The sequence below is a fragment of the Labrus mixtus genome, chromosome 20 (assembly GCF_963584025.1).
Source record: "Labrus mixtus chromosome 20, fLabMix1.1, whole genome shotgun sequence".
NCBI lineage: Eukaryota > Metazoa > Chordata > Actinopteri > Labriformes > Labridae > Labrus > Labrus mixtus.
In genome coordinates, this window is record NC_083631.1 from 1,885,409 (window position 1) to 1,900,415 (window position 15,007).

Consider the following 15,007-nt stretch of genomic DNA (forward strand, 5'->3'; position numbering starts at 1 on the left):
TACGCTGCTTTCACTGTCAGTCATCAAACGCCATCATGTTGTTCAGCATTTTTACTCCCTATCACACTTCTCAGCTACGACGCAGCTGTTTTTGTGTTTTTTTAAAATGTTTTTGTTTACAGTCTGTTATGATTAACAGCTACAGAAAAGTGTGCAGGGTATTGTCCTACACCTTTTGGTAAACACCCCAAATCAGTTCAGTTCATCTTCATCTGCATGGCTGATCAACTGTGTACTAAAAGAAGTAAGACTGTTCACTTCAGCAGCCTACATGTGACAGACGGTGCCAGACACGAGCGCGGTGCAGCGTGACTGTTTGTTTGTGTGTCTGTGTGGGCTTCAGTCGTGTCTCAAGAGTGAGTGTGTTATTGACAGCTGTCACCTTCTCCATGAGCTGGCGGAGTTGCCTGCTGCGTGGGTCGCGGTTACACATGTTCTGGGCTGGTGCGACCACGGTACAGATACACTTCCCATCTGCGTCCTGTGCCGAGCTGTATATCTGCCAGCCCTCCTCCGGGCTCGGGTACAGAGCCTGCAGGGACACAAAGACATATATAAGTTAGACCAGAGGAAGGAAGTGGTTGCTTCTGTTGTCTTCAGTTTATCTATGTTGCTCCCAAGTAGAATTTTCAAACTGCATGGAGGCAGACAGGATTAATCCACCAGCATCAACAATAATCTGAAAAGAGTATAAAGCTATGAAAACATTTCCAAACGTATAGATATATCCAACACTCGATGTTGTTGTTGAAAGTGTTTAGAGGGAAAAGTTATCTTGAATAAATTCCATATCATGATTAGTCGTGCCCATTCTGTCACCATAATTTAGCTGCAGTCGTACTGTCTCCATGGTATTCTCTTTTTTCTCTTGAGATCCTGTCAGAAGTTACTCTTCTCCACAGACAATTAATGGCGATTGATTCCACAAGCAACTCAAAATCATTCACAGTCTTATTTCACTATTAACTGGAGAGCTACATCAAGAGAGAAAGCAAAGCCAGAGCTTGACAGAAGTGAAGCTCACAGCAGTTAAAGACAGAGAAGATGAAGTAAAGAGATGAGGATAGACGAGCCAGAGGGAGAAAATGAGCAAAAAATGAGTGCAGATTAAAATAAGACAAGATCACTGGTGGAAAATAGACAAAGGGCTGAAAAACACACAATGGCCAGACAGAGATAGAGTTGGATCTTGATGGAGGATGAAGAAAGACAAAGACAAATGAGAGGAAAACGGGTATTTCAAAGAAAAGAGGAAGAAAGGAGGGAGATCAGGCCAGACTGCGTGAAAGCAGAGCATCTAATAAGTTTGGACACAGAGAGGAAATGGAGCTGTTCAGGATCGATAATGCAGCCTGTTACCAGTGGAGGAGGGGCGGACTGAAAGAGTTGATGTCTCTCTCTCTCTCTGACTAATCCAATCAAAAGTAGTGCTGTGTGCTAGAGAGAACACACTCATGTACACACACTTTTTAAAAGGCCTGGCTTCATTCACACAGCATCTACACACTCTCAGCATATGAAGCAAAATGTAATGAGAAAAGGAGCAGCTATTTTAGTGATAAAATTAAAGAGCCATCCACATAAGTGGAAGAGAAAAGGCTGGCTGTGTAAAATCTAGCCGCTCTGCACTCCTTCTCAGTGCTTTGCTTCTCGTCTTCTCGGGCCCAGGGATCAGATTAAAATGTCTTGGGGGACAGGGGGGACTGTGTGATTGGAGTGTAAAGTAGCAACCGCCCTGCAAGCCAATGTGCTCACTGTCACATCTTGTCACTCCTGAGAGTCCCCTGGTTCTCCACCCGCTTTCTCTCTTTCCTCCCCCACTTTCTCCCTTACTCTCTCAGAATGAATTAATTTTAAATCTGGCTTTCTCCAAATGAACTGTGGCAAAAAGAAAATACCTACGTGAGCTACACTTAAATATAATATAATGTCGACTAAACAATAAGCAGCCGTTATCTATCACATCCCTTTCATATTTATGTTTCATTATATTCAAAGTATATTTAATGGACTCATGCACTTTCTAAATTAATTAATCTAAGTTTAATTAAAGTAAGTCAGGAGTAATATTGTATTCCATTTTCTATTCAGAGAATATTACACACCTATTCGTAATACTTCAGTAAGACTGAATGTCCACTGTGCACATGAATGACTCACAGTGGACCTCAGCAGCTAAATGATCATTCCATTATTTTTTAATACTGATGCATATTTGTGAGTCAGTGTGCGGCCCGCTCCTGCAGAGGCCCTGCGCAGATTTCTCAGTCAGCACCTTTTCTTATCATTATGCATCTTGAGGAATTCCAGCATCGGAGGAATGTTAGTCGGAGGTGGAAGACAGAGGTCTACAGAGGCCAGAGTTGAAGCGAAGACGAGACAAACGAGGCAGACTCCACGATAAGACCTCCTTCGGTTTCTTTCAACTGCATCTGACTGAGTATTTCATTCCGCCATCGCCTGAGGGGGAGATTCTTTTCTTCCATCTGCTTTCCTGCCTGCATCTCACTCACTGTCAGGACTCTATGCCTGTTTGAGCCCTTAAGTATATTTATGTGAGCATACCTCTGTATATATGTACAAGACATAACTGCTGATGAACATACAAGCACAGAATATACCGTACATATGCTTGCAATGTATATTAATGCTTTTATTTGTACATGCTCTTTAAAACTGTTGCTGCACAGCAGATCTCCCCCTGAGGGGATTTTATTGGATTTCCCTGTGGCTGAACTCACTGCACGACTACAGTGCATATGCAATAGCTGCTACAATACTATGAATGTGTTTACGATAGTGGATTGTGATTCCACAGTATGGTGCGCCGGATTCTCATTACAGCTGATATCCTGCAGTGTTAACAGGTGGAGGTAAGTTTGCCTCAAACAGCAGAATCCTCTTAAGTTACTCACTCGGAGGCTATGTGCAGCCTCCTGCCTTCAATAAAATTACCTCATATCCATACATGTGGGGGCTGTCTGCCTACGCACCAGATATTCACTTTTTGGTTCAGAAAGATTCCTGCGATGGATGCAGAAGTGTGCATCAATATTTGATGTTGCTGTCAGCTTGAGAGAGAACCACAGTTGTTCGTCAGGCTGCTTTTTTTTCTTCTTTCTATTGGTTTCATTTTGGGCAGTGTCATAAGTCAGCAAGGTAATATAGAAGGAACTGTAACACAATTATCATAACACCTTCTTCATTATACAACATGTTTAAACTCGTGCTGTGCTCCTCATGTGCTCTTTCCGAGCCAGGGAGTTCTCTCAGCAACAGATCTTCTCCCCTCTTCATTAATGTTTCATAAATGCCGGGCTGAAATTAAGAGCTTATTTGAATCAGTTCCAATTTCATTACCACCCACCTATCCATTCTGCACTAACTTCCCCATTTTCACAACAGCACCAGGCACTGTAGAGGATTATGAGAGGATTTCTTTAATGCAAATCTTTCTGTCCCTTTATGCTTTGTGCCTGAGCCTTTGCAAGGACATCTGCGTACAAATCAGGCCTCATAAACAACCGATCTCCCTCGGTGCAAGAAGTAAACTTGAATATGTTTTAGAATCTTGGCTTGTTCATGTAAATACGGTTAAGGCTCTTCTCTGCAGTGAAGAGTGGGTCATTGACATTGGGTCATTTAACATAGTGCTCACACCATGCAGCCATCAGATATCTCATTAGTGCAGGAAAAACAAGATTTTCATTAACTCATGTTACAAAACAATATGCAGAGTTCAATAAATGAATTATATTTTTGCACTGTAGCCAGGTCAGGGCTCAGTGTGTTAACATTGAAGTAGTGATGATAACATAACCTGTGCTATCCATATCATGTTATCAGTGTCAGCTAGCAGGGAGCACTTCAGGTCTGCAAAATAATCAATCCTCCCCTCCCAGACACAGATGGTGGTTTCAAGAGAGAGGAGGTATTCAGTTGGCTCTTCCAGAAATCTAACCATTAGATGTGAAGGATGAAATAGAATATGTAAGTGCCAGGTTTCGAAGCTGTCACAGTCATGGCTAAAGCCCATTAAGAAAGAAGACAGCAGCAATGAAAACAACAGGAAACCTCGGAGGGCAAGAGAGATGAAAAATCAATTGGGCTCACATGCTAAAGCGAAAATTGCTCTTTTAAGTTTTCTGGCTTGCCTCTTTTGCATCAACCCAGGGTTCCCTCTATCCCCATGACATCACATGTGACAGTCTGGGCCTATGAAGTCCCACCATCCCCTGCTGGTACGTCTTCTAGTCTCCAACTACCATCGCCCCCCAAAAAAGAAAAAACTGTTGCAGCAGGAGTTCCTGATATACTGATAGGCAGAAATGGAAGAGTTGTGGTTTGAGAACGGCTGACAGGGAGAAGAGTAATGGTTCCTATTTCCTTAGCTTAGTTCAAATAGTGCTCAGTCACAATACGGAATGACAACTTGAGTTAAAACCTGCTGAGACAGTTGAAGAGGAGATGAGAAACGAAGGTGCAACCATTACTAAGCCAAAAGCCAGATGCTTTTCTTTTTCCTTTATGCTGCAGACGAAAGGGATCACATTCAATTCAGGTAATCGGGCATTAGCCCAATTTTTCTGAGTTGTATCAGATTTGTCTGTTCAATATGCTGCTTGACTATTAATTCAGATATTTTTTAGTTCAACACAAACTAAGGTGGGATAAAGTCATTGTTCTGCAGTGGGGGCGGCAGTAGATCAGTCTGTGGGGACTCGTGTTGGGAACCGGAGGGTTGGTGGTTCAAGTCCTGTTGCGCACCAAATCTGGAAATTTGTCTGGTAGCTGGAGAAGGGCCAGTTCACTTCACTGTTGGCTCCCCTGACTCTGACATCTCTTCATTAGTGCATGTCCATAGGAGATCCTGTATGTGCATGTGTCTATTTCAGCCTATGTGTGTAATTTAACATTGTGGGATTAATAAAGTCAATCTTATCTTAAGTCACAAGTAAAGCTCAAGTCCTTGGTCTCAAGTCCCAAGTCAACTCCCAAGTAAAGACAGGGAAGTCCCAAGTCAAGTCCAAAGTCCTAAACTTTGAATTTGGAGTCCTAAACAAGTCAATAGCACTTTTCACCAAAATAAATTCAATTTTATCAGAGTAATCAGTTACAGTGTTTTTTTTTTTTTTACATTTTCTGTTTTTTTCTCAGTTGTAATTTTTCTGAATTCTGTGTTTTACAATGTGTAAATGAATCCGAATCATTTTAGCAGATCAGGACATAGTAGTACTAGTAGTTCCCAGGCCACCCTTGCTACCCTGTGGAGCCGCCCCTGCATATAAAAGAAAAAGGGGAGCTTGCACTTAGCGTGCTCTTTATCTTCGGTGTTTGGATATAATGCAGTGCTGTTCGATACAGCAAGTGATACACACTTTAAATTCCAAAGTCTTTTCAAGTCATAATGCTCAAGTCAAAGTGATGTCACGAGCCATTAGTCTTAAAGTCCAAGTCGAGTTGTAAGTCCTTTATGATATTGTCAAGTCAAGTCCAAAGTCATTAAACCTGAAGTCCAAGTCAAGTGACTCGAGTCAACACCTCTGGTTCAGCGCCACGCCAGTCTCTCATACCAGCTTCATGGGCCTCATGTTTTACCTGTCAGATGCATGATGAGAGTTTTCCATAAGCCCAAACTGTGCCAAACATCTGGATGACTACTCTCTTAGTGTCTCAAGTTATGTCAACATTTCTTTACCATATCAGGTAATCCCATAAAGGATTTGTGTCATGGTATTGTTAGAAAACAGAAAAAAGCTAAGCTTAAGTTAGAAGCATCTACAAAGCAGCCCACAAGTTTTTCCAGAGTGTTCCAGATTGACACTTATTTTATAATCAAATCTGCTATTTTCAGTGCTTTATCATAAAACCTGGAGTCCAGATAAAAATGGGGTCATTAAAAGACAAAGTTTATAAAGCTCACAAACTTCCATGCTGTTGTTCCAGACCTGCGCCATGTTAAATATAGCAACTAAAAACACAAAAAGCAGAGATTTGCTTGAATTTCATTGCCTGACAGGTAATTCAAAATGTTGCATTTTAGATACTTTGATAGGTATTGGTAATTCCAAGGCAACCATAATAAAAACCAGCAAACCAACTTGTGCCATTACCTGAGCGCTTCCTCACCCTGAGGATATTAATGATTAACAAACTTCGAAGGGATTGTCCTATTAGACGTTGGAGGCTTCGCATATCACTGTCGAGAGTTGCAGGATGAACTTCCTCTGGCGTTTCATTACACTGACCCTGGAGCTGGCTTGCTGCTGTAAAGCCAGAGCTAAATGAGATCATAAATCTAGAGCTCCAAACTTTATGAGCATGACGGGAAGTCTATTATAACTTTCATAAGCAGCAAGCAGAAAGGGGCAAACGGGCGGAAGCCGGCACGAGTCCTCTCGAGATATGGAAGAGAGCTGACCGCTAGCTACACTGTGAACTGAGCTTGCCATCACATCTGAGACACAGCGTCACCACAGAGGACAGACGGGGCCAGAACAGAGGAACTGAGATAAAGTTAAGTAGAGAGTTAGTAAGAAACATTTTGAGAATGAAGGGGACGTCAAGGTGAGATAGTCTGAGAGTAAGTATTACAAAGTAAGAGGTAGTACCGATAAAATCTATCCATTTCCTCAGCTTCCATCTGCAATGCCAACTTTGTTTATCCAAGTTTTACAGTTTAACTTTATCTCTGTCTATGGCTATCTCTCTCTCTCTCTCTCTGTTGATGTTTTGTGCCAGGCTTTAAATCCTCTCACTGCTTGTACTCAGCAAAGTAGAAACATCTGTCCCTGCTGCACGGAGCTTAGTTCTATCTATACCATCGCCAAACAATCAGAACTCATTTTTCAAATTTACTGTATATTACTGTAATTGCCCAAACACAAACAAACATTCACTTCACATCCCCTCTGTGCAAACCAACAATCAGTCAATCCTCAATGCACAGGCCATCTGGTGCCCTTCAAAATAAAACTCAATGAGGACTCCTGCTGAAGTCCCTGGTCTCTCCTCCACCCAAAGAAAAGCGATTACCACAATCAGTGCAGCATGGTTGCCAGTCAATAATATGAGTCATAAACTCATCATGCTCCTATCCCTGCTGCCTCCTTTTTCCTCCCTGCTGACTCTCCATCACTCCTGTGACTGCCACCCCTCCTGTGCAGAGTCCTGCTCACTTTCCATCTGCAGCTCACTTGATCCAATACGAACATGCTTGAATGACAGCGGGGGTAGGATGATGCTTCAAGTGTTTTTTGAAGTAGGCAGGCTCAGTAAGAGAGAATCTTGGGCTAGTGAAAGAAAACTGACACAATACTAAGCTCAGCATGAACAAGCACGTAGCTGCAACTTGATATCTTTTTGTTGTAGGAGGCTGCTAGCACAGTGCCAGGTGCCCCGGTGAAACGTACTTGGCATCGTCTCTGCTGTTACATGGCTAAAAGATAGCTTCATCGTGGCTGATGTTAAGCAGAGGACGGAGACGTGAGTGGCAGGGTAGCAAGTGTGAGAAAACATTGTATAAACTGTGAGAACACAGTCAGGGCTTCATCCTGGGAAAATATGGATTGCAGAGGTGTGTGAATAAGAAAAGCATCAAATTGCTTTGAAGGACAAAGCAATGATTCAGTTTAGGTTCAGTTGGCTGGAAATTGCACTCTCATCATGGCAAATGAACCATGTCAAAAGCCTGATTACTAGCCCAATAGAGGCTGGGATCAATACTGCTTTGTACACAGGCTATCACTATAATTAGTTAATGTATCAGAACAATTTAAAATTGCATTACAAGATTGGCTTTCACTGAGACCCAAGCTGTGCACAACGCTTAACATTGACCGGGCAGTAGAGGACACCTGTCCGGGTCTGAACTCGAATAAATTTAAAAGAAGGCAGCAGTGTAAACATAAAAACAAAGTGCTCAAATACAAATCTGCACCAGTCTTTAATCTTTAATCCATAGCCAAGAATCAATCTTTACAATCTGCTTTATTGGATTGCCCGGTGTACAGTATGTGATAAAGTTTACAGTCCCACACCTCGACAGACAGAGGCAGTGTGACCCCAATCGGATTCTGAGCACCCCGCTCTTTGTGTGCTGCCATTTGTTGTTCCATGATCCCTTTTGATGGTGTGAATATTTTTCTTCACTCTTCTGCCTCACAGCTTGCTTATTTTAGATATCAAAGGGAGAGTCACAGTCACACAACCTGGAATACACACAAACACAAACACTAACACAAACTCTCATTACTTCATCTTTCCATGCAGTGTCATGCGTGTGCAACAATAACGTGAATAGGTTTAGGATTTAGCTTTGGCTAACCTTCTCACATGTATGCAAATAAACATATAGAAACAGTCTATAATACATTGTACATGTATGTACAATCTTTGAACTGAATGGACCGTATCTCTATTGACCAGAGTGGGGTATGTAGTAGAAAATACAGATCTGATGTTCTCTGTGCCAGCTGCAAAATCTGATGTCATACCAACAGGTACACAAAGTGACATGTAGTGTTGCGCTCTTGAGACCCATCTCGACTCCAATACAGCCAGGATTAAGATTTTTTTTTTTTGCTTTTTGTGCCTTTATTGGAGAGATAGGACAGTGGATAGAGTCAGAAATCAGGGAGCAAGTGGGGAATGGCATGCGGGAAAGGAGCCATTGTTTACCAGCTAACTAACTTAAAGCTCCTGTGAGAAATGCAAGGTATGAGCTGATTTTTGATGCTGCCAACTGTTCACACAGTCAAATGTTTCACTAATTGTAAATCTTTACTCTGGAAAATGTCAAAACAAACGGCAGTTTAAACGGCATGCTGTAAATTGTGCCATCGCACACCTACCCCATGGCAGAGGTTTTAGACATTTAAAGGAAGAATGTGCAACTTTTTGATCCAGTAGATGTCACCCTTGAGCACCAGCATGAAACCAAAACAACACTGTGGTTTGGTGACACCTCTGCCATACAGAAGCTCTCCTCCAGTGACACACCATTAACCCCCCTCCGCTAGCTTTCACATGAAGGACTTATCAAATGGAAAGCACCACAATGAAGCACCAATAAGTGCAAGCTGCAGACAACGTTTTCTGAAGCTCGAGCTGCAATTGACTACATTGTTGTGTTAGCAAGCTAATGTTAGCACACGTTAGCATGTAAATTGACACGGAAAGACCGTGATCTAAAAACGCTCTGTGACATTCAAATATGCAGTGAGTAGGTTATATAATTCTACTTTTCTCTAGTCCTTGACTCAAAACAGCTTTATATGCAAGTTGTCGGAGATGGCCTTCCCTTCCATGTAAACATGATGTAAACACAGCTCCCACAACAACGCACCCGGTGGGACTCGTGCTTCTCACTCATTGTAGACAGTCATGACTTAGAGAGACATTTACACAGGATAGACTTGATTTCTTCTACATTTACGTGCAAATTGTCGTACATTGTTCCATAAAATTAGGTATAGAAATAGTGAATCTTTATCCTGACGGTCTTGTTTGTTTTTCTTTGAGTAGTCGGAAGACTAGAAAAGCGCTGTATAAGCTCAAGTCCATTTATCATTTTCTAGGTCTTAAAGAGTCATCAGTAAGAATATAGTTGAAGTAAGATTTACTTGCATGCAGCTTTCTGTCTAAAGACATCAAATAAAGCATGATAGAGGTTAAATTACTAACAATGGGTTCCGATGTTGCATAACAACAGGTTCTTTTCTTTGCCTTTTACACTGACCAGTTTCATGCACAATGCTAATGCTTGCTGAAACGGCAGTGAAAAAATACTACCCATACAACGAACAGAATCACAACACTTTGGTGACCAAAATGCAGTCCAAAGCCTTCAGGCTCTGAAAACTCTTCTTTTGCATTAAATGAAGATAAGAGATTGGGATTTGCAGTCTCTCTAGCCAACACCAAAACTGTTTCCAAACGTCTCATTGCAGAGAATATCATGTATACGGATATATTTCACACTGTTAAGTCTAACTTGTTGTTCAGCTTTATTTATAAAAAAAACCTAAGTATCCAAAAAAAGAAATGCTACACAGTGAGGCCAAGGCTGCAGCTGCTTGTATGTGTGCGATGTATCTTGGAATATAGACATGCTGGCACAACTTCAGGAGCAGGAAAAACCAGCTTCCTCAGTCAGTAAGCACCTGCTGAAATATGTACCAAATATTTACCATAACCACTATTTGTACATTTGAAATCAAATGTGGCAAAAGCTTACTTTATGTACATTGACAAACTACCACAGAGAACATCACATGGCAGAACAGTGTGGCTGAAGTGATGGATATTGTTTTGTCAAGTCAAAAGAGACATTTCTTATCAGTCCTCCTTGAACTTTAACTAGTCAATTAGAAAAATGCCTTATTGTTGTAATTGGCATCTTTTTTAATGTTAATATATTATCACTGGAAAGCATTTGAAGTATGATCTCTTAAAACTTCTGCTGCTGATGACACATTTTTGTCTCTTTGTTTTTTCACAAATTTTTCACACCATACTATTGAGAAGGATTGCTCAGCATGCCAGAATACTCTGTTGATTTCAGTGTTCGTAAACAAATTCAGCAGTGCCATCGTCACATTGTGTCCAAGGCGTAATTTGTCTCCTTTTATACTTCATGCTAATAGTGAAGGAGCAAACACAGTTACTTTTTACACTTAAAGAATAGTACTGTGAGATCCAACACTGCTTAGAAGTGAGAATTATTCATCATACTGTTGTTATTCCTGCTTAGACTATTTACCTGTGCGGAAGTATGTGAAGTGTGTTTCAATGGAACTGCTGAGAAATGTTTCAGATCTCAGCTTGAAGATTATTGACTGAGCCCTTCTCTCTTTTTTTATTTTGCTTAGTCTTACATAAGATACCTATGAGTGTATTCAAGAATTTCTACAACCACATTTTTCCACATAGCTTCTCATCAAAGGATTTTATGTGTCACCATCGAGACTAAAGACTGCAGAGCTTCACTTAAAGGGATACTTCACCCGTTGAAACATGAATCTGTATTGACATTGGGTCATATATGTAGTAGAAATGTGATTTTTTTTTTTTTAAGTTGGTGCCTTCTTGGCCGAGAAATGGCAAAAAGTGTCTTTTTTGGTTCATGTGGATGAAAGACACCAAATCCCAGAATGCACAACACCGCAGGCCAATCCCACTAAGGTCAGGTTTACAGACATATTTACTAGTTCTCCCACTCCTCCTGATAGCAGCTGCAGTACCACATACGGCCGTTTCCTCAACTGATTCCGAGATTTCTTCCAGAATTGGTATCTTCTAAATTCCTGTCAGAAAACAGACTCTATGTCTGTGTCCACACTACCAGTCCGCCCCAGCTCGAGCCGGCCCCGGCTCCTCGTCCTCACCGCCGCCGACAGGCAGGCCTTATGTCTCGAGGCGGCCCCGGCGACCAGCGGCCCCTGTGGCCAGCGGCGGCAGCAGCCAAGACACAAGACCGGCCTGTCAGCAGCAGCCGTCTCGCCGCTATATTTATATTTTTTCTCCATTATCAGCTTTCTCCATAGAGCCTGTTAGCATATCTTCCAACCAATATGGCGGATGTTAAGTTTGGATTCTGGGAGTGAGTTCCCACCCACTGATCTGTGATTGGTCTGTAGCTTCAGTGGTCGAAAATATGAGGAACTAGCATTGTAGTTTCCCCCTGCTAACTGCAACAGCTTCCAGTGACGCAATATGATGATTTTTGCGTCACTGGAAGCTCCTTTTCAGACTCAGAAATACAAAGATTTCCCATCTCAGGGGAAAATGAGGGCTGGATGCACGACCATTCAAAAATACTACCAGGTTTCTAATGATACAGAGCTTAATGCAAATGTGTGAAGTATCCCTTTAAGACTTTAACAGTTGCCTGCTAATGCAGCTGAGTATGTGGATGTATTTGTGCCTTAAGCCTCTTTCATTATAAGATACATATCATTAGAAAATAATTTCCAGTGTAGTAGGAATAGTCAATGTGGACAGCCTGTCGGGTCTTCACCCTTCGTTCGACCACACTGTTTAGCCACACTCGAGCCATACATGTGTTAGAGTTCCAGGGTCTCTTGCGCTCATTAAGGAACATGGTTTTGCACTATCCAGATGTGTGCAAGCATCCAGGCAGTGTTTTGCTCCATGCCGTGGCAGAAAGGCCCGATAAACTCAGTCAGCTGTGTTCTGAGATCAGCTGGTTAGAAGACAGACGTAGAAAGCAAGTGAAGCAGACTTTTCAAATAGCACCGAGCTGGGAGAATATGGGACGCAGCATGCATGCATGGGTGCCATGGTGGGGAGCAGATATGCAATGGCCACTGGCGAATTAGCACCACAGTGTCATAAGAGCAAAGCTAGATTGTCTTTGATTAGAACCCTAAAGATTGTGTGAGTCATGACTGCATCTGAGATCATCACAGGGAAATGTCTCATTAATAGTGATGGGACTTTGAGGCGAGGTTTTACATTAAAGTTTTATTCGCTACCATTGTTTATGAGGGGAGATTATTCCTGTCTGCAAGCAGAAACGCTTCCCATCACAACACACTGTTATACTGTAATAATCATGGCACCATCACACTGGCTCATCAGTTTTGATGAAACTTTGATGAACTTCTTTAATAGAAGCAATTTTCCTCAATGTGAAGAGGGCTGCTCAAAAGAAAATATCCACTCCTGGCTGTGTGTAATATTTTATTGTATCCAGTCTTTTGAAATGTAAATTTTACAGCTTCCAGCCGTGATATATACAAAGGCACGATTTTTTTATTTATTTATCTCTTTGACCCTGAGCAACGTTAAGCAGGTATAGAAAATAAATGGATGGATTATGTGGATTATACCCCTAAGGGGAAGGTGGGTGTTCAATAGGATAACATAGTTTAATGTTCTTAACAATTCAAACAGGCTTTATCCTCTCATATTGTTACTGAGATTATTTGATTTGATGTTGTATTCAGTACCTGCTGTGATACGTACATGTTGTTGTAAGACAAACACAACAATATGGACGAGAAAGCTTTGAGCCCAGTGTTTGCTTCACAGAGGTAATAAAGTGTCGAACTGCAGCCTGCTGCCAAAGGAAACATTTCAACTGAAATATCAAGGACAGATAAAGTGATGTTTTCTGCACCCTCTTATGAAATATCAAAACTTTGCTTCAAACAGATGGACCGTCACTCCTGTGACAAGATTGCCAACACATACTCGGTACATATTTAAACACACAAGCATGCACACATACACACACACACACACATTTCCAGATGGCTGCAGATCTCTTGGGATGCTCAATTTTTATTCGATCATTTTAACAGACCATGGCATTTGCCTAATGGGCAAGGTGCCATAAAAACACACTCGGAATAAAGGCAAAGCAATTATTAACCGCAGATGAACCAGAAATGTCTCGTTTCTTCCCCAGCTTCATGTTTCTCATTACTTTAGCACAGTAGCTTAAAGAGGCAGATGCATGGAATACTTTTATGTGCAAGTTTAAAACACAAGAAAAGCACCTATGTAAACAAATAATACATACAGACAAGAAAAGTGAACCCAAACTTAAATGAAAAAACACCTCCATTCATGTTTCTGTATGTCTGACCTCCTTCCATGAGGCCAGAGAGGAATAAGAGAGAGCGAGCAGAAAGAAGACATGTAAGTAACTGTAACATTGTCTCAACCTCCCCGACTTTTTACATCACCTCTGATTCTGAGCACCATCCTACCCAGCCTGGAGGTGAGTGACGGATGAGATCAGTCAGAACATCACTCAGAACCAACGTCTCTCTACCTCCCATCACCCCGACAAAAAACATATGATTTACCACGTCCGTCCATACTGCACCCTCCACCTCTCAGCACACATCCCTCGTATTCAGAAGCCCACAAATCAACTTCATTGCATGCAGGAATATGTGAACAAGTCATGTTTGGTTGAAATACTGCTCTCACATACATGTCTGGACCTGCATCATCATTTCTTTTTCTTCCTGAGACTGACTCTCACATTCACTGTCATCAGAAATTCCTTGTAGTTTAAAATATCAACACAGACTCAGACTCACACGTCGTCACTCTCTTGTTTCTATTTCCATCTTTCATCTGCATTCTCTTTTCTTTCTTACACTCACAGCAGAAGCATGAATGAAAAAGATTCAGTGCACACACACTTGCGTAAAAAGAAAAAGAAAGTCATACGCACGCTGACAATCCTCTCCGAGGTGCCCCCTCTGGAGATGGTGGTTCCGTTGAGTCCCACCAGAGAGGGCAGGGTCTGAGACATCCAGTTGGTCACCATGGCCATGGTGCTGAGCACCGCCCCAATCTTTAGCATGGGAACGCTCATATTTGCTTCCTGTGGGGCCCCGGAGCAAGTGGCCCTACAGCCAGCCTTACCCTGCCCTGCCCTGCCCTACCCTGCCCTGGACCTCTGCTCCAGTCAACCCCTCTCTGCTCCAAAGGGAAGGAAGTAGCAAGTCAGATTGTGCCTCAGTCCGAGCAACAGCAGATCCCCCAGAGCCGATGGATCACAGCTAGCAGACTCACACAGCGCTGGCTCAGTCAAAGGGACAGCCAGAGAGCGGTTAGAGGAGCGCGGCTCACATCCAACAGCATCACCCTGGAATCTTCCCTCCCAGAGTGACTGCCTCAGCCTCACCCCCTCCCTCTCTCTCTCTTTCTCACTCACTCACTCTCTTTCTCTCTCTCTCTCTCTCTCTCTCTCTCTCTCACTGACTCCCTCACCCTCCCCTTCTCTCTCCCTCCCTTTTTCTCTCTCCCCATCTCTTTCTCAAGATGCAGAGCTGCGCATTGGCTGCCTCTCCGTCTCATCCCCTCCCCAATCAGCCTCTGCTCTGCTCCTGCCAGCCCTGTTTTGCATGCATGTATCCATTCTTTTCCTTTTCCCTCTCTCTGTCTTTGACATTTGGCTGTCCTTTCATGACTCACATCTTGTTGTATATGCGAGAACACATTTCTGAGGCATGGAGATCAG

At 42.4% G+C, this 15,007-nt stretch overlaps 1 protein-coding gene across 2 annotated transcripts in view; it reads right to left on the minus strand.

Annotated features, from left to right (window-relative positions):
- Positions 1–15,007, minus strand: part of olfm2a (olfactomedin 2a) — a 50,256-nt gene that overhangs the window by 12,790 nt on the left and 22,459 nt on the right. Inside the window, exons 1-2 of one of the 2 annotated variants that reach the window (XM_061026311.1) lie at positions 14,216–14,640; positions 383–532 (exon numbers count right to left, since the gene is read on the minus strand). In XM_061026311.1, coding sequence (XP_060882294.1) covers positions 383–532; positions 14,216–14,359 — 294 coding nt within the window. In that variant the 5' untranslated portion in view covers positions 14,360–14,640. Of the gene's footprint in view, positions 1–382; positions 533–14,215; positions 14,641–15,007 lie in introns of those variants that run through there. The other variant, XM_061026313.1, reaches the window with a different exon arrangement.